The following is a 21,897-nucleotide window of genomic DNA, read 5'->3' as shown; positions in this document are numbered from 1 at the left end:
TTATACACATCCAGTGATAACATGATAACACATACAAAACTACAGTTTACAGGGGAATAATGGTTTCTGTGTAATGAGTCATATGTACATAGTGATGGTGCCAAATGAGTCCTGTGCAATCAGTAGTTTTAATAAATGCACAGTGAAAATATTCATAGTTTGCAGCACCATGAAGATTATTCACAGGCTTTGGCTTTGAAAGGCAGTGTCATAAAATTTATATTTCCCCCTCCAGGTGACTACTGCAACCTCCCCCTCTACATGAAGTCAGATCCCTTCTTCCGAAAGCAGTCGGAGCATCATGACCCATGTCCAGTGGTTCCACCGCGTGAAGCCTCTATTCGTGGCCTGGCCCAACGTGCATACCACACCCAGGGCCGTCATGTGACTATGGACTCTGCAAAGCAGCAGGCCCTGACCATGGGCCACTCTGGCCTGTCCAACCTCACTTCCTCTGGGGCTTCCTCTGGAGGAGCAACAGGAGGTTGTGGGGGGATGTCTGCTAGCTCTAGCAGCTCCACACTCCCCCAGAGGACTCTCACCATGCCCGGCTCCTCTGCCTCAGTGGCCCAGAGTGCAGCGGCAGCTGCTGCTGCCACTGCCGCAGCCGCTGGGGCATCATCCGGTGGATGTGGGGCAGTAGGGGCCACAGGAGGGACCCCTGGAGGTGCCTCCTCATCCTCCTCCAAGATGGGAGGATCCAGAGACTCTCTCTTGGAGAGCAGCTCCTCGGGCTTAGGCAGACTACAGAAGCAGAGGGATGGAGGGGCAGGGGCCTACTCCAAGTCCTACACACTGGTGTAGCCTGCCATCACCGCGGCCTGTCACTGTAACTCTTTATAGAATGCTGGTCAAGCCGGCAGTTGCCTGGAGCTTCTATGGAGAAGTAGGGTGAGGAACATACACATGCACAGCTGACCCGTCAGTGCCTGCGCTGTGCCAGGCTGCAGGGGGCTGGTTGGGTTCCCATCGACACTACTGTATGAAGGGGTCAGAGTTGGCTCTCCACAGCACAGGGGTTTGCCTTTCTTTCTGCCTGATTGCTTTCTATTATTATTGTCATCTTTCTCTCTTCTTATTTCATCACCCTGGAAATCACTTGCCAAAACATTAATGATTTTATCCATTCACTTCATATTTTCATTTTCTGGTAAGGACACTGTACTTATGCACAAAATGCTTTCACCGTGCACTGTCTTGTCTTCTGCATCAAGACAGTCGTAGAATGAACTAGGTTGCTTGAGTTTCACACAGACGAGTGTTAAGGTTTTTAGGTTTTTAACTATGTTACTTTTCTGGTCTCTGATGGAAGAAGAGCTCACATCAGCATTGTGACACGGCGGGATGCTTTTACTGTATGCATAGACCACCAAGCTTGGGGTTGCACTGGCTCTGAGAGGTTACTCCATCATGGATTCATACATTAAAGGCAGTGGAAGGACTGTGGTCTCAATACCAGTTTTGAGACAAGGGGGGTGATTTTCTTATACATGCAATGGATGACACAGCTTATTGGTCTTAATTGATGTTTTTATAAACAGGCTCAAAGCAGAGCCGATAAAAAATGTCAAGCTTTGTCAAATGAAAGAAGAATCCAAACGTTTTGGGGGGGTTTTCAGCAGGTTTTCCGGTTTATTTTTCTGATGACGGAAATATAATCTCGTGCACTAAGAAAAAGTTAGAATGGATCCAAGTAACAAACCTTCACAAGCCTGCGAGTGTGTGCGTGTGGGTGTATATGTGTAAATATATATATGTATACATGTGGCAGGCACACACCAACAGTTTTTATTAAAATCAATCTGTATGCTGACCTCTTGGGCAGACACCTGTGTCCAAAGTGAACAGACCCCCCCACATTGTTCATTTTGTACCTGTGAAAGGGGATTTGGGGACAGAAACGATGATGCTTACGATGTAAACACCATGATCCTAATTTGGTCCAGCATTTTGACCTTTGTTTTGCTACGTGGGATTGACAGCATCACATAGGAAGTGGGGAATACTGAGGAGGAAGTTGCTAAAAAAAACGAGCAAGTACAGATGATAAGGAAGAGTTTGCTTTCAGAGCGAAGAGAGACCCTTTTACGATTCATCGCGGTGCCACAATACCATTATCATTTCAACTCATTATCCCCTTTACCCATTTAATCCCTTTCTATCCTTCCCCATCTTCGCTTCTCCCCACAGCCCCCATCATATCCATACAGTGTCACTGTGACCTTCTGCTAGCATACAGGCTAGTTGAAAAGACCGACTGAGAGAAGAGGTCCAATATGCACAGAAACAAGGCAGAAATGCTGTTTGACGTTCAATGACAACTTGAACAGGGAAGTACAGCAACATTTATAGAGATGTATACAAGAAAAATCATATTTGTATGAAGTGATCTGGAATTTATGAACGGACAATGACTTTGAGATTATAGACAGGCATATATTAAGTGTTAATAGAATTGCAGTTGTGTTGGGGAAATGGGGAGGGGGTTACAACGCAGAGAGATACCATTTTTCTTCAAGACTAAAAGATGAGTTTTCAAGTCCCTCCACCTCACTGAAATTGATTTTGAGCTTTATGAATGGTACTGTAACAGTTTTTATTTTTCCCATTTCTTCTCCCAAAGCTTAATCCCATAACAAAGATCGTTCCAAAAAAAAATAAATAGAGTTGCTCCAAATGTTTTGCAATGGTAAAAAAGTAACATCAGGGCTCTCGCAATAGAAAAAATAAAAAGATATGATATATGTTTGTTTTCAAAAGTATGTACATATATATTTCTATTCAAATATATAGCAAATATATGAATAATGAAAAAAAGCAGAGAAATATAGAAACCGTTCTAATTGAAAATATATATAAAAGATCACAAGACAATCGCTCAGAGTGAAAAACTGCAAGACGGAAGGAAGGAAGGAAGGAAGGAAGGAAGGAAGGAAGGAAGGAAGGAAGGAAAAAGGAAGAGGGAAGCTTAAACGGGTAGCACAACCACAGACAGGAGATCTTGGAGAGAGAGAGAGAGAGAGAGGAAACGGTGTGAAAGAAGGTGAAATGGTGAAACTGAGGTTTGAGGAATGGTACAATGCCCCTTGTGATTTTGTAAATGTTCCAGCTGCGGCTCCTGTGCGGCAGCTGAGAGGACAAGCACAGTAAAAGTCGAATTATAGTGTGAGATTGTGTCGCTGGTTAACTGTGGTCTACGGCTCAGTGCAGAAAGTGTGGTGTTGAAAAAGAAAACAGTCAAACAAGGACAGCCTATACAGTGAGTGAGCCTGTTGTAATATGTTGTATTGTACCTTCCAAAGGTGTGTTCACAAACGCAATGCCATTATCTGAGTATGAGTTCACCGAGACACACACAGACCGGCAAGTATTTCTGTTTCTTACCTGTGTCATAGCGAGTCCTGCCCAGGACCGCAGCCCATTAAACACACCACACAGTCAAACTGCTCATACATGTATTCACGTTCCCTTTGATTTTAAATCAAGACAGGAGAGAAATGAACTTTGCTTCCCATTGCAGATGGTTGTTTCACTTCTCATTTTGGCCTTTACGTTTCAAGTTATGCAAAGACTTGTTTGGGGGAACGGGACAAGCCTGTTTTTAGCAACCAAAAACACAGGCTTCCTTACTCTGGTCGTATGGATATTGGATGGAGTGATGAAATAAACTGCCCACCCTGCTTTCCCAGTGAAGTTGTTTAGCGTATAAACACTGGTCCACCGTCAGTTTGTACAAAGTAAATGTAATGTCAATCTTGAAGGAAATTTCCACCCTGATACTTTTATACTGATTCAATCATCAATGTGATGCATAAGGTACTCCAAGATTATAATTTTTTAGGAGTAATATATATTTTGTTGTATTCTATTACTTGAATACTGTGTTGATTTAGGCCTTTGAAAAATCCGGGACTTTTATATTAGCCTTCATTAAACTAGACTTTATTATAATAGTTCTTCAATGAAAATAAGTAAATAATAGATGTTGGCCTATTTTGGTTTAATTTACAAATATATGCTGCTATAAATAATAATCTATTATTGTATTAAAATCTAAAATGTAATAGTTGATTTCAAAGCAAACTACATACTATATTTAACAACAGTTCTAAACACACTGTAATTAAACATGAAGTATTTATTTATTTGACAATTTCTTTAAGTTTTTTGCAATTCCTGTTGAAGAAAATGGAGAAAGTACTTAAAATACCAAAAAAAAGAGATCAGCAAAGTGCAGTTAATCTTCTTTTCCTTTTATACGATAACTGGGAAACTATCAGCAGCCGCTTATCTCAACATTTCCCAAGTTATCTGCAGTGTTTCCACGATTTACGACGTTCAAGTGATGGATTAGCGTTTGGGTGGATTTTTCCTTGAAGTGCAGCAGCATTCTTTCAAACTGACTCAGTCGGTGTTTGTGAGGCCAACTTCACGTGCTATTTCCACCACCTTTTCCACATCTGCCCAACCAATCAGATGCCCCCCCCCCCCACTGTTCCCTTTTATCCCACCTATACAACTTAAATTCTACTCCATAATAGAAGACTTGTGTACATAGGAAAGTGTTTTGTATAAATGACTACTATTTTCGACATCTTCACTAGAAACCAGGGCACAATGTAAACTCTGAACTCAAGTTATTGTAAGGAAACAGAAGAGGACTTAATGAAAAATTCTATAATTAAAAACACACTGCTTTATCTTGATTTATGGACCAGTTGAAACATGTCAGAGTGGACCATGCATAGTTATATATTGATTTCTTCTTTTACAGAACATTTGGTTGCATTGTTTCCTTATTTTGAAATCTTTTTGTTTCCTTATTTTTTTTACTTTGTCACAAGTTGCTTGGTTTAGAGTTTGCCTTTTTGTTTTCGAACTCCACTTTTTGGGGGGAGGACAGCAGCATTGCATGTTCTGAAAATTTTGCTGGTTATAAAAGACAAAGGGAAATGGTGAATTGAACAATTGAATAGGGGGTTAATTAAAACATTTTAAAAATGCACAGGTTGTTCCTTAAACTTTTATGGGGAAACGTTGCTTCAATTTGCAATTGCTTGTGTTTAACTCTACATTTTCTTTTCTATGAAAACAAACAAAAAACAGAAAAAGAGTACTCAACACCTTGTGCAATAAAGCTATCTTTTTATGAACTGTGATGATGTGCTCCATTCTTTCAGAGCCGTGTTGCATTTGAGGTTCATTTGCGGGATTGAAGTGTAAATGCAGTTCCACTATATGTCCTTCACAATTTGAGAATATTATAGAGTTGACCTAAACTACAGTATCCTTAAAAGTGAAGTGTCTCTTTAACCACATCTACATGATCTCCTTTTTCGCTTCCACTCACTGAGCCTCACGTGAAACTGACCGGAGCCACTTTAAATACCTGTGGCCTTAAATATTGATTTATATAAGAGTCATGGCACCTCGATGCCGACACTTTACTGTGGAGTTTTTTTAATAAGCCTTTGATTTGCAACCACACCAAACCAATTACCATGACCAGCCACCACCACCTGGTTCTGTTCAGCCACAATGAGATAGTGTCCTGCTCTGGACTGATCCCACCTCTCTACCTTTAAATATGGAGCGTAAAACTCACGATGGCTCCATCATTAGTACAAAGCAAGAAAATCTGGGACAAGGACAAAGGGCGCCGGGGATTATCATACAATTCAACAGAACAGGAATAAATACAGGAAGTAAGAAGTCATATCCACCAGGTTAAGATTAGCTCACACAGGGTTAAAAGATGAAAAAGACAACAACCCATGAAGCTATGCTATTACATTCCTAACAGCAGGTGGCGGCATGCACTTCTGATGACGGTTGGTTGCCCGCCATTAAAATCAAAGAAGAAGAAGAAGAGCAGCTCGATGGCGCCCACCTCTGGAGAGAAGCGTGTCACGGATCATCTCTTCCAGCAGCTCCGGACAAACACCGGACCTCGGACTCTCTGGTGCCCGTGAACATGGAGCCATGAGCGGCCTGACGCTGCAGCTGAGTCCCGCTGCTGCTGCTCCTCACTTTACTTCCTCATCAGAGATCCTCCAGGGACGATGGTTCACTACTGCAGGAAAAGCTGAACCGACCAGAGCTGATACGTTGGTAGAGATCCTGTGTGAGTTTGTTGTAAGAGGTCTCACTCTGCATGAATTATCACCATATAGTTTTACACAATGAAGGATTTGATCTGATTTGATTGTTTGTGTGTTGTTTGAATTATTTTCTTGTTTGGTTGTTGATCTCTGGTCTTTATTGTTTTTGAATATATTATTCAGACTCACCTGATATTTTCTTTTCTCACTGCTTTATATTGCAACTCTTTGTGTTCGCAGACAGTTTGTTGAAAAGTTGTTTGTTGCAGTTGGTTCAACATTAAATAAAGTTTCTAACAGAAGTCATAATTTACTTGTTGAAGAAAGGGTCATGTTTTTACATTGAAATAACATTAAATAAATATTGTCTCACGAGGCCGACAGCCAACTTTACTGATAAAATATTTTAAACTGAGGACTGGGGAACAACAACCATTGTCGGAGAGGGGACACTGGTGTGTTTTATATGAAGAACTATTTCACTGTGACACATTCAGCTTCTCTTGATCCTGACGATGATTAACATTCACCTTTTATGAAATGAGGAAGTCACTGTTTCTGAGGGAAACTTCAGAGAGGAAAGAGATTCAAGGCCTCAAGGCCTCACCCGCAAAAAAATAAAAAAATAAATGTCACGTTCAAACTGTTAAATGTTCCCATCGACTCTCAGCTGCCTGGGGAAAAGCAGCTGTGATTTAATCTTCTAACTGAGGAAACACAAACTGGCAGACTGCACTCAGGAGTCCACATTTATGTTATGTTTTAAGTTCTTTTTGTTTTTATAAAAGTTGATTTGTTTTGTTCACAAATGAATAAAATCAAATTTACTACAACAGCTTCAAGTTCATTATACTGCACGGATGTTGATTTAAGGTGAATCAATTATTAATTAGAAATCTAATTTATGTTCCACAAGCAAGGTTTTGTTGAGATCATATTTCACTCACTGTTACATTAGCAATATTTCTTCTTTTATGTGATGTTCTGTGGTATATTTAATGATAAACATTCTTTAATTTAGTCTTGAAATAATGTTATGAAAAGTTATAAATAAAGACATTTTAAAGGTCTGGTATGTTTTTGATATATCAAAATCAACTAAAATTAAATTCAAGACAGATTTAGTTAATGGATGAGTCAGTATAGATTCAGGTTGATGAAACTATTATGATTTAAAATATCATGTTTATTATGTGAAAAACACAACATCCTTCCTCCCTGTTCACATTCTGCAGGTGACTGACTCCAGAGCCTAGTCATTTATCATCATTATTATATGGGCTGTGTTATTTTTTTATTTCTGTATTCATTCAAATTGCTCTTTCATTTGTCCATTTGATTCTGAGCATTTGTTATCTCCACACAGCCCGTAAGGTTAATTTATATAAAAAACAAAAAACAACGCACCTGATCAAGACACTAGGGGGCAGCAGTGTGCTAGAAAGAAACAGTCCAGGCTGTCAAGAGGATTTTACTCAACATAATGTTTAATATTTTTGAAAGATCCACAATTAATTATTTTCTCCATATTTTCGTTTACTCAAAACACAGTTCATATATAAATTAAATCATAATCGCAGTCACTCTCACAGTCACTCTTTTTTTCACTGCACATCAAAACTGACATTCATTCAGATGTAGAGTTTATTCATACGCTGTATATAATAGTTCACATAGACTTTTACATTGGGTTTTACAAGCAGCAGTTTGAGATGTAGGCTATGACTATGTAAGTGTTTATTTCTTTCACTAATCCAGGACCTCTGCTAAATGTTTATCATACAGTTTGAATGTTTGTACATTTGTGTGTTTATGTGCACTTGTGCATATCATCTCAGAGTTCATCCCTCGTTCGGTGAATCGACAAAAGTCCCCACCTGCTTCCTCTCAGGCTCGTCGCACCTGCACCACCGTCCCTCTTTGTCCGTCTACTTGCCGTTCTTGTGCTTCTTCTGTTGGAACTTCCTGAAATGGGTCTGGATGGTGGCGGCGGCCTTCTCGACTTCGACGGGGCTGAGCGGTGGAACAACGTGAGCGGTGCACGTCCCGTTCGTGGTGTTGGGGTCTGAGCACGACAGGACACATGGTATAGCCAGAGAGGTAGAGGCAATAGCCATGGAGACATAGTCTGTAGCAATGATTGAGTTCAAACACAAGGTTTACATTTGCAGCCTGGATTCGATCGGGCAGTTTTTCTCATTGAAAATTGGATTTGACGTCAGATTTGAATCAAACCCCCGACTGGTAACTTAACTTTTTTGTAACTTTTTTATTTTGTATTTTTTTGGGGCAGAAAAATTGCCACATTAATTTGATAGAGTATTACTTACTCTTTCTGTACACGCCCATGCTGTTCCTCCTGAGGCCATCAAACTGTAAATAAAACAGAACAAGTGTTAGAAGACACATTCAAACACACAGACACACACTTACTGACGCACAGAGTGACGAGTCAGGGTTGAGGATCGTGCACAAGCTGCATCAGATACCAGTCAGGTATGATGACTTTCAACGCTATGTTTTTATCTAGAACATTGATCTCATACCACCGACGGTACGAACAAATATCAGACTCATGCAGGCAGATAGTCACACAGGCACCGCTCAACTGTACAAAATGTGCCGTCCTGAAGGAATGAGTGTGTCCTGTACTGTACATGTGTGATGGCCTGTGTGACCTTCCTTTCTATCTACAGGTAGAATTATGACCTCAATGACAAATCCCCTTGATTGGGATTACAGCTCAGGCGGTGCAGCTGCAGGGACGCCACAGGGGCTGAGGGCTGGACCGGCTTAGCCTGCGTACACCTCAGTTTGGCCTTGTGCCCTGGTTCAGTCCCACACACACACAACAGCTTCATGACCTCATCAGCTAGGTCTTCTCTTTCCTTTCACAGGAGACGCTAGAGCGAGTTTAAACCGCCCATGACGCAAGACATCTATCTTACTTCTGCCGTTTCATCAGTTGGGATTTCTATGTTCTGTTTTTTGTAGGTTATTCTCATCTCAGTACGTGCGGCCTGCTTCCTCTTTATAAAGGTCTAGACCACAAGCAACCTTCAAACCAATTACTTTAAACTGGTTTGAAGGTTAAATGCACAGACGGGTAAACTACAGTTCTTGTGTGTTGGACCTCTGAGGTGCGCACTCTTCATAAGAAGTCCATAATGAATGCCTGAGGAATCGCCAAGTAGCCGTGGAGCCACACTGTAAAAGGATTTATTGATTGTGCTGATATTCAGTGGGGGTCAAAGGGTCATTGTTAACAGAGTCTGATGCAGAACTCCACTTTATTTTATTATATTATGATATTTGGCTGCTGCTGCTGCTGAGTTCAGAGCCACCAAAAGTCGGCTCAGTCTTTTAAATCACGTTCCGCTGCTTTACTCCTGCAGTCCTCCTCTAAAACGCCATAGGTAAGAGCAGGACATGTGACCACAGCTTAAATGCTCACATGCTGAGTCAAGTTTGACTGCTGACTTTCCACATGCTCTGTCTGACCTTTAGATAACAGAGGATTAGAAATTAGGTAATTTATGAGTAAAAATTCCAGCTAAAGTGGGAGGGGAAACCCGTCTGTGTCAAACAGTCCATTTCCTCAGAAGAGCAACCTACTCAATGTCTACAAGAAAACAATGTTGGGAGTAGTGGATGATTCAGTCATGTGTTTAAGAATGTGTGTGCGTTCTATCGAGTCATTGGTGCATCATCAACTCAACACAACTGACCTCATCTGCTTTGCTGCTCCTCCGATTGTGCGACACGGAGTGGACCTGCCAAGGCAGAGGCTGGGACAGCATGTATGGTAAAGGTTCCTGTTGCCGTGCAAACCGTACCCCTATCTGAAAGACAACGGGAGACCGGGAGGGACAAATTGTGAAACATAAGCAACAACCTTATCACTGTTATTATACAGTCTTTTATTACCGTTGAATATTTGTCTCCAACTTGTACGATTTACTCATCCAATAGATTTAAAAACAATACAAATGCCTCACAAATTGGCCTGAGCAAGAGTTTGGAGATGTTTGAGGTTTTGTTTGTGTTTAATAAACATTGTTCAGAAACATGAAATTCAGATGCTGCACAATAAGCTGAAAAGGGATAAGAAAGTAGGTTTTGAAATCAAAAGTGAAGTTTAACATGACTCATTATATTTGGATGCTGTTGACATAAGCCTAGCCTATGTTTGACTCTAAAAAGTTTTATTGTCAATATAAACTTTCTTGAACCCTGACTACCCACAGGATGATGAAACTACAGTTTAAAGTTTGGAGTAAAAAAGCAAATTGCCAGTGCTGGACTATATCATGGGCAAAAAATGTCACAATAAATGTCACATTATTATTTTTATTTTACGTTTATTGACTGATTTCTGCTCCTGAGTGAAAGTTGTGGTTTTATATTCTTCTGTATGAGCAGAGAATGACAAACACTTAACAAACCTCTTTACTGCACTTACACAATTATTAAGCATTATATCGATGAACTTTTGTTACATTACTATTGGTGAAAATTATACTGTGATAATTATTGATATTGTTTTATTGCCCAGCCCTCCAAAGCACTTTATGTCCAATATGACAGCATCCTTTATGATAAATATGAATAATGCTTTAAACAAAGAAGACAAAGTAAACAGGACATATACGTATAACACAGATGATTGTTAAATCAAATTTTCCATAATAATAATAATCAATTGTGATAGTGATATTCAGTGATGTTGTTATTTGAGCTCCTTGCAGTCATCTTACCGATTCTACGACTCGGACCATCATGTACATGGCTGTAAGCATGGTGACCAACATCTTGCCCACCGTTCCTCTCGTGTCTGTTATTAATCCTTAAAGTTTTCGATTGCTCTCCTCAGTCCAGCCGAAGGAAAGATAAGTCCACACAGCCGCAGCAGTCAGGAATGCAACGCAGCGCTGCCCAGGTGAAGGGAAGTCGAACACACAGTGCAGAGGATGCCCACCCACAAGGGTTCCCTCAGGTACACACACACACTCACAAACATGCACAAGCACGTACACACACTTCACTCTCTCAGTCTCTGACACACAAGGGTAAGACAGCTAATGAGCTTTGAAGGACAGGAATAGAGAAGCTGTAATCTTTTCCTCTGCACAACACTTATCCCTCAGGTGTGCTTTCACCTTACCAGGTGTTATTTGGACATGTTGAATTGACCAAAGAGAATCAACCTTAATGTTAATTAGCTTTTTATTCTCCTTCTAGTACAATTGTCTTGTAGGATAACTATGTTGGCCCATGTGAACCAGTGAGGAGTTAATAAAGAGGTTGACATTTTGACACACTAACTACATGCTTCTTTATCAGGGAGCCTTTTGTGAAACATTTATAAATTGAACCTCATGAAGCTAATGATGTTTCTAAATGATTTACTTGCTTTATTTTTCCTTATATTATTTATGATAGTCATCAACTTATACATGAGTTATGCCAGCCAGTGGCCAGAAGCATTTCATTTTTAGGTTGTCCATCCATCCGTCCATCCGTCAATCCCAGTCTTGTAAAGACCTTAAGGGGAATTTCTTCGAATTTGGACTCAAAGATGATCATTTTTTTATTTGGTCGACGAAGGTCAAAGGTCAAGGTCATTGTGATCTTGCAAAACATGTTTTTGGTCTTGTCAACGCAACATCTCAGGATCACCTGCAGGGAATTTCCTCAAATTTTGTACAAAGGTTCACTTGGACTAAGGAAATGCCTTGTGAACATCTTTAGAGCTTCCTTTAAAATTCGGCACTTAAACTGCGATATTAATAATTTGATTTGAGTGGTCAAGGGTAAAAGGTCACAGTGAAGTCTGGGAAAAAATGGATTTCATCATTGCATCAAGTACTCTCACTTGAATTTCATTTTCCTTAACGATTGTCTACTCTATCCTGACAGATATCTGAACCTGCTGTAGAGTAATTTAGAACAAACCAACAATTTATGTCAAAGGGGTCCTAGGAAGAAAAAGTAGAGTCAGTTTGCATCTTATCAGTAATAATCACACAGACTGATATCGAAGAGATCTCACATGACTGTAGGTTCGTGTGCGTCATCGTCTGGAGCTTTGGAGACCAGTTCATTTTACTGGTGAAAAGATTTCACTAATACCTTTCACTGTGAGTGGCTGCCGCTTCCCAGTGTTATCAAGTTTGAGTGTCAAGATTATAATCTGAAGAATTTGTACATAATCACGACTGTGACTTGCTACTGTCTGTCTGTCTGTCTGTCATGCTTACGTGTGTCCTGCTATGTGACACGAGTCTGAGAGCAGGTCACTGATGTTCACTTTGTTCATATGGGATTAGTTTGAAGCACTGGAATGTTTCTTATCACTGGACGAAAGGTATAAGAGCTCAAAGAGACAAAGCCTCCTGGTTACAGATCACACAGGAAGGATACTCACTTTTTTAACAAACCATCAGGAGACACAGGTAAGAACATTGTGATTTTGGAAAAATGTATATATTTTAAAGAAATATGTTGCACTAATACAAGAATATATTTGCTCTGATAGCATTAATGTTTTTTCTTACTTAGAAATGATATGTGAAACAGCATTATATGCACTTTTATGTGGAGAGAAATAATTTTTTATTCAAAATGGCTAAATGGTTGTTGTACCTTCAAGACAGGTCGAGGAAAATAAATTCAGTAAGGCTAAAATGCTAAATATCCACACTTCAAATTAAGTACTGAGAAGAAGGAATACCTCAGGATGCATTTACAGTATTACAGCTAACAAGTACCTAATACCTCAAACTAAGGACAATATTATTCAATAGTTATAAGTTAAGGACAAACTATGTATAAACTATACTATGTGAATTAACGAATAAGTATGCAATAATTACTCCCAATCTTAGAACGTGGATATTAATTATTGAATCATTTCTGCTGAAATCACTAAACTTGTAATGACAATTTACTAATAATCAAGTAATTCAAACACAGGATTACTAAATATTATTATTATCCCTTAGTGTTAATCTATCTTTACTTCATGAATCACACAAGTGAAAACATTATTCAGATCACATTTACCTTTTTATTCACATCTCTATCATTTGACATTTAACTATAAACAGAAGGGAAAAACTAATCAAGTATATAGACCAAGATAAATAAAAGTAGCAGTAACATAATATAGAAAACATTTGAGTAAAATCAGCTAAAAACAAGGACAAGGATATCAAGTCATTACACACTGAACATGATCCAAAATGATGTTTCACCCTGAGCTCTTCTAAATATTAACATCCATACACACTTTGACCGAAATTATTTCTACACATGATATTAGCCAAAAGATTAATAAGTGATCACTATCCAAATTTCAAACTTTTTCAAAATTCATATCTGTAATGTCCTTTTCCTCTTTATAAGCAATGAGGTATAAGCACTGCTCACTATTGGAAAGTAGCCAAACTTAAAACTGATCTAAAGAGCTGAGATCTTAAGGCCTTTACCGGTAAAACCTCGAGATAATCACATAGCTGAACTATCTGTGTGGTGCTCCATCTTTCCGACAGTCTCCTAATGTGAGGAGAGGCCATTACATTAGTATTTTATGTTCAGCCTCATCGATCAGTCATTGTTGCGAAAAGCAGACAATCTTGCATCAGTGAGACATTTCAGGACAAACCAGTCTCTTCTGTACTTTCCACAGTGAACGGTCCCCTGAGAAACCAGCATACAGCTTATTCTCATTTACTGTAAGGAGGAAAATAGAAGTTATCAGCTTTGAAACATGTGGTATTAGTGGTTTTACGCCCAAAGAAAATAAATTGCAGGTACTTTTGACTGTGTTGTGTTTCCTTGGAAATGCCACTAATGTTTATGTTACAAATTTTAATCACAGGTTTCCAGTCAGCAAACCACAAATTAAGGGATGTGGCTGACTACAGAAAAAACACAACTCATCTAATACAGAGACTGGAGATAACTCAGCTGGATTCGCCATGTCAGTAAAGTTTCCTAAGAGGCTCAGCAGCAAGAGGAGAAGTAAGTTTATCTTACTTTATTTTATTTTCTTCATTTTTTGCATTCTTATTTGTTCTGCATTTCATTCTCCTCATTTTTAGTATGATTGGGTGACTACTGTTTTTAAATAACTATTTCAAAAGATTTCATCTTGTAATTTCTCTACATTACAGTGTTTAATGGAGTAATAGATTAGATAAACTCATAATAACACCTGCCTAACAGGAATAATAACAGGAAATAAATGTAAAATACATTTGACTCTTTTGTTCAATGGCTTTAGCTGTATCTAGGTAAACCTAGACTATTTCACAATTCACTACATAAAACTACATAAATATGTTAGATAAAAAAGGTGGCAAAACCACTGGTTAAAGTGTTGTCTTGTTTTCTAACCAGAACCTCCAAAGGACAATGCCCAGGCAGAACTTCTACATAACCTGGGCCTAGATGCCTTCTGGAATGCACCACTGGACCCAGCTTCTATGCTGGACATCAGCACTTGGAATCTCGAGAACCAAGCTCCCCTAGACTTGAAAGCTCTGCCAAGTGCTTTCCTCAGACGTCTTTGGTTGCTCAGCCAAGATGCAAGGAGTCCTTGCTGCAAACCTTCAAGTGATTCTCTGACTGCTTTAGATACATCACCTGAGACGTTAAATGGAGGAGAAAGCCAGTGTGCCATCAACCCCCTTGATCTAGTTTCAGCCGTCTTTATGTCTGCCAACACTTTCCTTCAACAGGAGATGACTGTGCACATGGTGCAGTGCCAGTTTGCTGTACCCCTGGTCCTGCCAAGTACAGATCCAGAAGAAGCTAGCCGCTTCCTTCTATGGCCTCTGAGAGGTGTTGTGAGCCAATTTCTGGGAAAAAACGGGAAGCTCCAAGAGGGGAATTTGGCGAGTACATATATGCCGATCGTTTCTTGCGTGAAGTTTGGTCACTGTAATGTCTCCAAGTCAAAGGTGCTCAACCACATTATAAGTGGACCCAAATCTTGCAATGACACATTTCTACACAGGGGAATGGATGGAGGTCAGCTGCCTCGAAAACTGTCCAATGGCCTGGTAGAGATTGGATGGCATCTACTGACAGGAGACACTGCCAGAGATGGTTTCCCTGTCCCTGTGGCCATCTCTAACCTACGAGGTGATGCCAGCAAGCATGAGGGATGCCTGAACCTGCTATGTCAAGCTTCTTCTGCTATGATTGTTTTCTGTGGGAATCTTAGGGAGAAAGATAAACAACTTCTTGCTTCCTGCAGAGATATGGCAAGCAAGCTCATACTGATTGACATTTCAGACACTGAGAAAAATGAGCACAGTGTTGTGGGGTTTGTTGGAGTAAATCTTGAACAAGACATGGGGCTACCTGAAGGTTCAGTGCTGCAAGGGGAAGGTTTGAGTGAGGAGGAACTGGCTGATAGGATCAATGACATCTTGAAAGATCTGTTGCCAGATAAACTGAAACTTGTTTCACTAGAGGCAGCAGCAAATTTAGCTGTGGAGCTAGGCCTTAATGTGGACGAAGGGACAGTCTGTAAAAAGGCAATGGCCAAAGTGGAGAAAGTCTTGGAAGGTTTGGATGAGGGATCTGCTCAGTTCAGGGAGAAACAGCTTCCTTTGCAGGGGCCTTGGTGGAGTAAACTGGCAGAAATTGAAAAGATGGAGAGTAAACAGAGAAAAGAAGGAAATCAAAATGACCCCCGACTGCAAAAAGAAAAGACAGACATCTTGGCTGAGTTGAGAAACTACAAATTAACCCCAGCGATGAAGACTTTTACCAATGCACTTTTCACAATAGATAAAGTGGAGAGGACTTATTTCTTAAAGTGGATGAAACTGAGGCTTCAGTCAAAGCAAACGGAAAAGCAAAACATTCAACAAGATCCGTCCACAAATCTGCAGACAGATACTAATAATGACATGCTTGAATATTCTGATTACCTCACACATGGAGCCAATGGCGATCTCGAGGACAGTGACAGTTTCTGTTCAGATTCAACATTTGAAGAGGAGAGCAGTGAAGAGCAGCCGGTAAATGTTGAACTGCAAGTTTCTGACCAACCATGTGACAATGGGCAAGACCTGTCTTCATATGGAGACATAGAACCACACTCAGAGTCCAGACTTGACCCAGTCATAGAGGAGCAGTTCGATTTGATGTCCAATGGGATAGAAATTCAAGGTGGAGAAATTGTCTCAATGTCACATAGTTTTGACGAACAAATTTCAGATTCAGTCTTTGAGAACCAAAACGGTCATTTGGAGTCTCAAGAAAATGGAACCTTGAGCTGCCACGGGACACCAGAATATGAACCAGAATTGACACCAGCAACACCAGATTCAAATTCTTCTACCAAACAACAAATGAGCCCAGATGTTTCCGTTGAACCTCAGTTAGCCTGGTGTTTGCAGACTTTTGAACCTGATCCATTCTCGCTGGGGCTTGAGCACTTTTTGCGTGAGATGGGCCTTATTTTCGAGCTAACACACATCAGCCGCAGCAGTAGGAACCAGAAAGTGTTGCGTCTTCCCAGCTTAGCTGTAGACCTGCTCTTTTACGGCATTCCACTTGAACTAATGGATGGAGATGCTTCAAACATTCCCATCCGCTGGCTGGGCAGCATCTTTGCAGAGCTCAAACGGCGCCTCCCTCAAGAACAATGTAAAACCCGAGTGCTGACTAATCTGGGAGTACATCATGCAAAGAATGCTGAGGTTCTTTCTTCAGTATTTGGGGTGAAATTCCCTGAAGGAGGCAAAAGATCAACAAGAGGGGTGTACATGGGTGCTCTTCGTCTCCCTGATGCCCTTAGAATGGACATGGATTGTGATTTTCTTTTGTTAATTGATGTAGAGGGTCTCTGCCCGGCCTCTCTAGACAACAAAACAAAGATCCATGACCATGAGATGGCCACTGTTGCCACAGGATTGAGCAATGTTTTAATCCAAAATATCGCTTCAGATGCAAGTTCTGAGTTGGAAACAGACATCGCTTTCATAGTCAATGCTCTTCTGCGCATAAAAGAATTTGGCTCCATGCCCAACTGCCAACTCCTAGTCCAGGATGAAGGAATAAACACCCTATTACAAGCATCACAGTTAAAGCGTGTTTCTGAGATGCTTCAGACTGAGACTGGGGATAGAGGAACTAACAATGCTGAACAGCCAAATACAAAGACCATAAGCTGTATCACGTGTGTCAAAGGGCCATGGTCCAATGTGTCTCTCTCTGAACCAGTCGAGACACAGTACAGTGAGGCTGTGTTATCGCTTAAGAAAAACCTCTTTGGGGCATTGAAGAAATCCGCAGCCACAGGTCTGTCAGAATTTATGATTCATTTGTGTGCAATCTGGGATGCGGTAAAAGAAGAATCCTTCTCCATTGGTTTGCAAAATACTGAAATAGCTTTAGCATTTTCCATATTGTGCACAGAGTTTTCCCAGTGGAAGACTAGTTTCCTGGAGCACATGGAAAACTGGATTATTGGGGCAGGAAAGAAAATCTTTGCCACAAAAGAAAAGGTTCTAGATGCTGAAATCCAAAATGACCTTCTGAATGAGTTGAAGGACGAAGGCAGAGAGGAGGTCAATACAGAGGTGGACAAACTCAGGTCACAAGTTGAGGCCTATTTGACGGAAGATGATGTTTTGAAAGAGAGAACTGAAACATTCAAGCCAATCCTAATGAGCAATATTGGTGACCTCCAGGAGAGAGTAACTGAAGAGATAACACAAAGGTTGGCGACAGTCGGTGAGAGCCATTGCTCTTCCATACAGGTGAAGAAATTTGAGACGGTACTGGAAAAGGAACAAGAGTCCAAGCTACGCGCACTGGTAGAGAACAGCATTTCAACCAAACTCCTTCTCCAAGATGAACAACTAGAAGAGGAGTTTGAGGGGGTGTGGAGTAATATACTGTCTAGCTTTGACTTCAGGCCTTCAGAGACAGATGATATCACTGCTAGAGTGACAGAAGTTCTGAGACTGAATCTGATCAGCCGGGGTCTCCTGAAACACATCAAACAAATTGAGGTCATTGGCCAGAACAAGACATCCAGCTTCCAAGTTTGTGATGAGCACTTTGGATACCGCAGCAGATTAAAGCACATGTTTGAGGACAACAACAGACTACAGAGGGTAGAAGCTCAACAGGTAGCCTGCAGTGTGATAGAAGAATACAATCACTTTGTAGCAGAAAAATCGGTCTTACCAGCAGATTTTTCTGACAGCTACATAACAGAAATGTTAGGAAGCGTTGAAAAAGCTTTGAAGGAAAAATGTATGGCAATCAAATCAGCTTTTGAAGTGGATCTGAAAGTGTATCTCTGTAGCTTAGCATGCCAAGACTTCCAGAAAGTGCACGACCGCTTTGCAAAAGACACAGAGCTTTTGACATTTATCACTGCGACTAAGAGTTCATACTTGGCAAAGTTTATCTACCGGTTCAGGAAGAGAGATCAGTGCCAGAGGGTGGCCCAAGCGTTCACCTCCATGATTATCAAACCTACAGTATTGGACTATATCTACAGACCACTGGGGTTGCGCATTGTAGAAGAAATTCAAGCTAAAGAACAGCAGTATCAGTCCTCATGTGCCTTCAGCCAACACTTGCTGGAGCAGCTGATACATGAAGACCGCTTTGAAAGCTTTCTGGAGTACCTGCTTTCCTATGACAGCTTCAGACTGAGCAAGATCCAGGAGACAGTGGTGGCTCACCTCTCTGAATCACCCAACTCGGACAAATGGAGGCAACAGAGGCTCGGAGAAATTGTGGGAAAGGTTGCAGCAGCGGTGAGCGAAACAGCGGAAGGTACAAATGGAGTCCTGAGTGATACAAAGCCTCTGCTGGAGAGAGTGTGCCTCATTTTAGAGAGTGACGGAAATGTGGAAGTCACCAGGGTCTTTCTGGACGGACCCCTCTTCAGTATCACCACAGAATGGGATCGTTTCGTCACATGTTTAATGGAGTTACTGGCTGCGATGCGATTGGAGCTTGCCCAGGAGTTCTCCCAAACTGTGGATGTCACCCAACTTCTTAATTGCCTTCCAATTCAGCCCCATTACTCCCTCTTGGACAGAGTGAGAGGCTGTGAGAAGCAATGTCCTCTCTGCAGAGCCCCCTGCGAGGTGCAGGAAAAAGGGCATGAGGTTCACAGTGCTCTGCTCCACAGACCTAAAGACTTGCTGCCTCATGACTTGTGCTCGGTGTCTTGTCGTCCTGAAAGCATGACTCTGAGTAACCCAGGCGAGAACAAGGACACACAGAATCCATCGGTGGCATGCAAGGACCTCCTCTCCCTCCGCCCAGACTGGAACATCTACCCTGAGGACCCAGACAGTCAGATGCCCACCGCTTACTGGAGGTAACATGTGTTTTTTTAAAGTCATTATAATAATGGTAAATACTGTAGTAAATTTTTTATGTCACATGATTTGTATTTTATATATCAATATATATGTATCAGATGAGCTAAATATTCTTTCATTTGCAGGTATGTGTTGGTGAGGTACAATGACAAGTTTGCCAAGGAATATGAGAGGGAGCCAGCAACTATCCCTGAGGAGTGGAAGAAGATCACTGAGGAAGAGGCTTTACACAGTCTGAGGGAAGCATTCCTCACTAAAACGTATTGATATAAGACCTGCCCTCTGCTTTGCGCCTTATTTATTGTAACATGACATTTTGTCGATGAAGTTCAGATTGGATATTTGTTGAGAAGTCTTTCAGTTGTCAGAGTTGTTGATGGTGGTGGTGGTGGTGATGGACAGAAAATTGATCACATGAACCGTTTTTTCAAAAACATTCATGATGATAACTGACTTGTTTGCCATTTATCTTTTTCATTAAATTAAGAAGAATCTACTGTTTCTGTAAAGATCCTTTTAAAATATATTCTGAATGTTTAGGAAAATAATTGTTAGGCTTTTAAACCTTTGTTATTTAAAAAGAATTTTGAAGTTATGATGCTGTATCTTCACCCTGATGATGTTACACAAAAATTATTATTTGTTTAAAGTGAAAGTTTTATGATGAAAACAGAAATAAATAACTGTCTTTGCTTCATTTAAATACAAACTGTCATGTCTACTAGAATTAGCCCCACAATTCATACCACATTGGGTTGTAATAGAATTTAGTTTTAAATATTATATTCTGTATTTTAAATCCATATTTCTTGCCAACAAAGCTGACATCAGTACAGCATTAGAGGATAAACCAGAAGTACACAATGTGGGATCATGTGCATCGCACAGAGTCACAGAAAGTCTTTCTTGAAATATTTCATCTTATTTAGTGGTAGCATACAAAGTTTTACAAATGTAATGTCTCTGCGTCACATTATAGCATGAACACACTTGATATGATAAATGTAACACATTGTCGTTGGCATGTGTGAGCACAGACAGGATCCTCCTATCGATGAGATGTCTGCTATCCACCGTGGAACTGTGCAATGAAAGCTCTAAAGAGTGAAATCCTCAAGAGGGCAATGTAGGATCCAGCAATCTCTGAGAGCTCCGGGCTGAAATGTAAGAGCAGGGACTGACTTGTTATCCCTCACTGTAATTTATAAATCATTCCATCCATTAATTCTGTCCATCTACTTGCAGATGGCTTTTTATACAATGACTGGCTGCTTTTAAAGCTACGGCTTCAGCTTGCTTCTGCTGACTCATCATACATCGTCATCAATTTAATTCATAGCACAGTTAGTCTTCATTGTTGAAATTAGTGTCCAAATTGTATTTGTGGTTATGCACAAAATATTACAGATTTTGTTATAATCCATGTAATGATTTGTTTTCTACGGAAGCGTATTTCATTCACTTGAAAAAAAACTACTCAATTAGTTCAATTTAAAAACAACACATTTGATGTTTATGTTTCACCAGGATAATGTACTAAATACACATTCTATTAGGTTTTTTATTTTATAGGAGTATTTTCTTCTTTTTTTTTTTAATGAAAACTTATCTCGGAATTTCTGAGATATTTATCTCAGAAAAACTGAACTTTTTTTTTTTTCAAGTGAATGCAAAACGCTTCCGTAATTTCTGGCCTAACTTTATAAAAAAATTATATCATTTACATATTCAAATAGCAAAATAAATATCTATCATTCCCTTTGGAAGATATTTACATTAAACGATACTGACAGTGACTCACATCAGCTCGACTGACGGATCTCTTCAGACAGGTCAGTCTGACAGCAGAGGTCACCTCTGGTTTTTAGCTTTGATTTTGAACAACCATGTGACCACAATGATCTCAGGCTACGTGTGAAGGCTACTCCTCCACAGTGAATATCATGAGAGAATGTCCTCTTTGCACTTTGTCTCAACACAACACTTGTTTGAATAAAATACAAGTTATATATTTTTTATATTTTGTGGCGCACAGTGAAATAACAGAAGTGCCTTTTATCTCTATCTTTCTCTCTGCAATTCGTTTACGTCGTGTCATTTATCCCAGTGTGAATTACATGAATCCAAGCACCAACTATATTTATTTTATTACCTTCTAACAAATCCTAATTTCGAGGGGTTGTTTTCAGTTGTTGTTGTTTTTTATGCTGTCTGTTGGAGACAACTATGAATTTACAGTTACACTTAATTCATTTAAAAATTAGCTTAGTTATCAAGACATCACTGCATTGCCATCATAATTTATTACACTGAAATACACAAGTCTGTGAAACTCATACTGTATAAACTGTCTCTCTTACGCGTGCACTCACACACACACACACGCACACACATGTTTGTACTTCTATCTTAGTGAGGACACT

General features: G+C 40.2%; 3 protein-coding genes across 4 annotated transcripts in view; 2 read left to right on the top strand and 1 right to left on the bottom strand.

Annotated features, from left to right (window-relative positions):
* LOC118106570 (Down syndrome cell adhesion molecule-like protein 1 homolog) overlaps window positions 1-2,197 on the top strand; it is a 97,710-nt gene extending 95,513 nt beyond the window's left edge. The window contains exon 35 of the mRNA XM_035155234.2: window positions 236-2,197. Within this exon, the coding sequence (XP_035011125.1) occupies window positions 236-804 (569 nt within the window). The 3' untranslated portion in view covers window positions 805-2,197. The remainder of the gene's footprint in view (window positions 1-235) is intronic.
* A 5,373-nt stretch (window positions 2,198-7,570) lies between these two features.
* Window positions 7,571-11,164, bottom strand: LOC118106571. Of its 2 annotated transcripts, none has more exons than XM_035155238.1 (4): window positions 10,859-11,164; window positions 9,830-9,943; window positions 8,432-8,474; window positions 7,571-8,229 (listed from the first exon to the last, which is right to left on the bottom strand). In XM_035155238.1, exons 1-4 carry the CDS (start codon window positions 10,910-10,912, stop codon window positions 8,030-8,032), a joined length of 411 nt encoding a protein of 136 aa, XP_035011129.1. In that variant the 5' UTR covers window positions 10,913-11,164; the 3' UTR covers window positions 7,571-8,029. The 2 variants fall into 2 exon arrangements, with proteins under 2 accessions (XP_035011129.1, XP_035011130.1); XM_035155239.1 differs by having other exon boundaries at window positions 7,571-8,166; window positions 10,859-11,159.
* Window positions 11,165-12,409: 1,245 nt separating this feature from the next.
* si:dkey-202l22.6 (interferon-induced very large GTPase 1) lies at window positions 12,410-20,177 on the top strand. The gene is made up of 4 exons (XM_035153623.2): window positions 12,410-12,556; window positions 13,984-14,126; window positions 14,505-19,470; window positions 19,600-20,177. Exons 2-4 carry the CDS (start codon window positions 14,084-14,086, stop codon window positions 19,739-19,741), a joined length of 5,151 nt encoding a protein of 1,716 aa, XP_035009514.2. The 5' UTR covers window positions 12,410-12,556; window positions 13,984-14,083; the 3' UTR covers window positions 19,742-20,177.
* Window positions 20,178-21,897: the final 1,720 nt, after the last annotated feature.

Source organism: Hippoglossus stenolepis, chromosome 4 (genome assembly GCF_022539355.2).
Source record: "Hippoglossus stenolepis isolate QCI-W04-F060 chromosome 4, HSTE1.2, whole genome shotgun sequence".
NCBI classification, from domain to species: domain Eukaryota; kingdom Metazoa; phylum Chordata; class Actinopteri; order Pleuronectiformes; family Pleuronectidae; genus Hippoglossus; species Hippoglossus stenolepis.
Note: the sequence above shows the minus strand (reverse complement) of the source record. Positions and strands in the feature narration are given on the sequence as shown.

Coding starts and splice junctions, on each gene's coding strand:
- LOC118106571 (XM_035155238.1), bottom strand. CDS start 10,912: ATGTTGGTCACCATGCTTACAGCCATGTACATGATGGTCCGAGTCGTA. Junction 9,944..10,858: donor TGGTCCGAGTCGTAGAATCG/GTAAGATGACTG, acceptor GTTGTCTTTCAG/ATAGGGGTACGGTTTGCACG. Junction 8,230..8,431: donor CATGGGCGTGTACAGAAAGA/GTAAGTAATACT, acceptor TCATTGCTACAG/ACTATGTCTCCATGGCTATT.
- si:dkey-202l22.6 (XM_035153623.2), top strand. CDS start 14,084: ATGTCAGTAAAGTTTCCTAAGAGGCTCAGCAGCAAGAGGAGAA. Junction 14,127..14,504: donor GCTCAGCAGCAAGAGGAGAA/GTAAGTTTATCT, acceptor TTTTCTAACCAG/AACCTCCAAAGGACAATGCC. Junction 19,471..19,599: donor ATGCCCACCGCTTACTGGAG/GTAACATGTGTT, acceptor TTTCATTTGCAG/GTATGTGTTGGTGAGGTACA.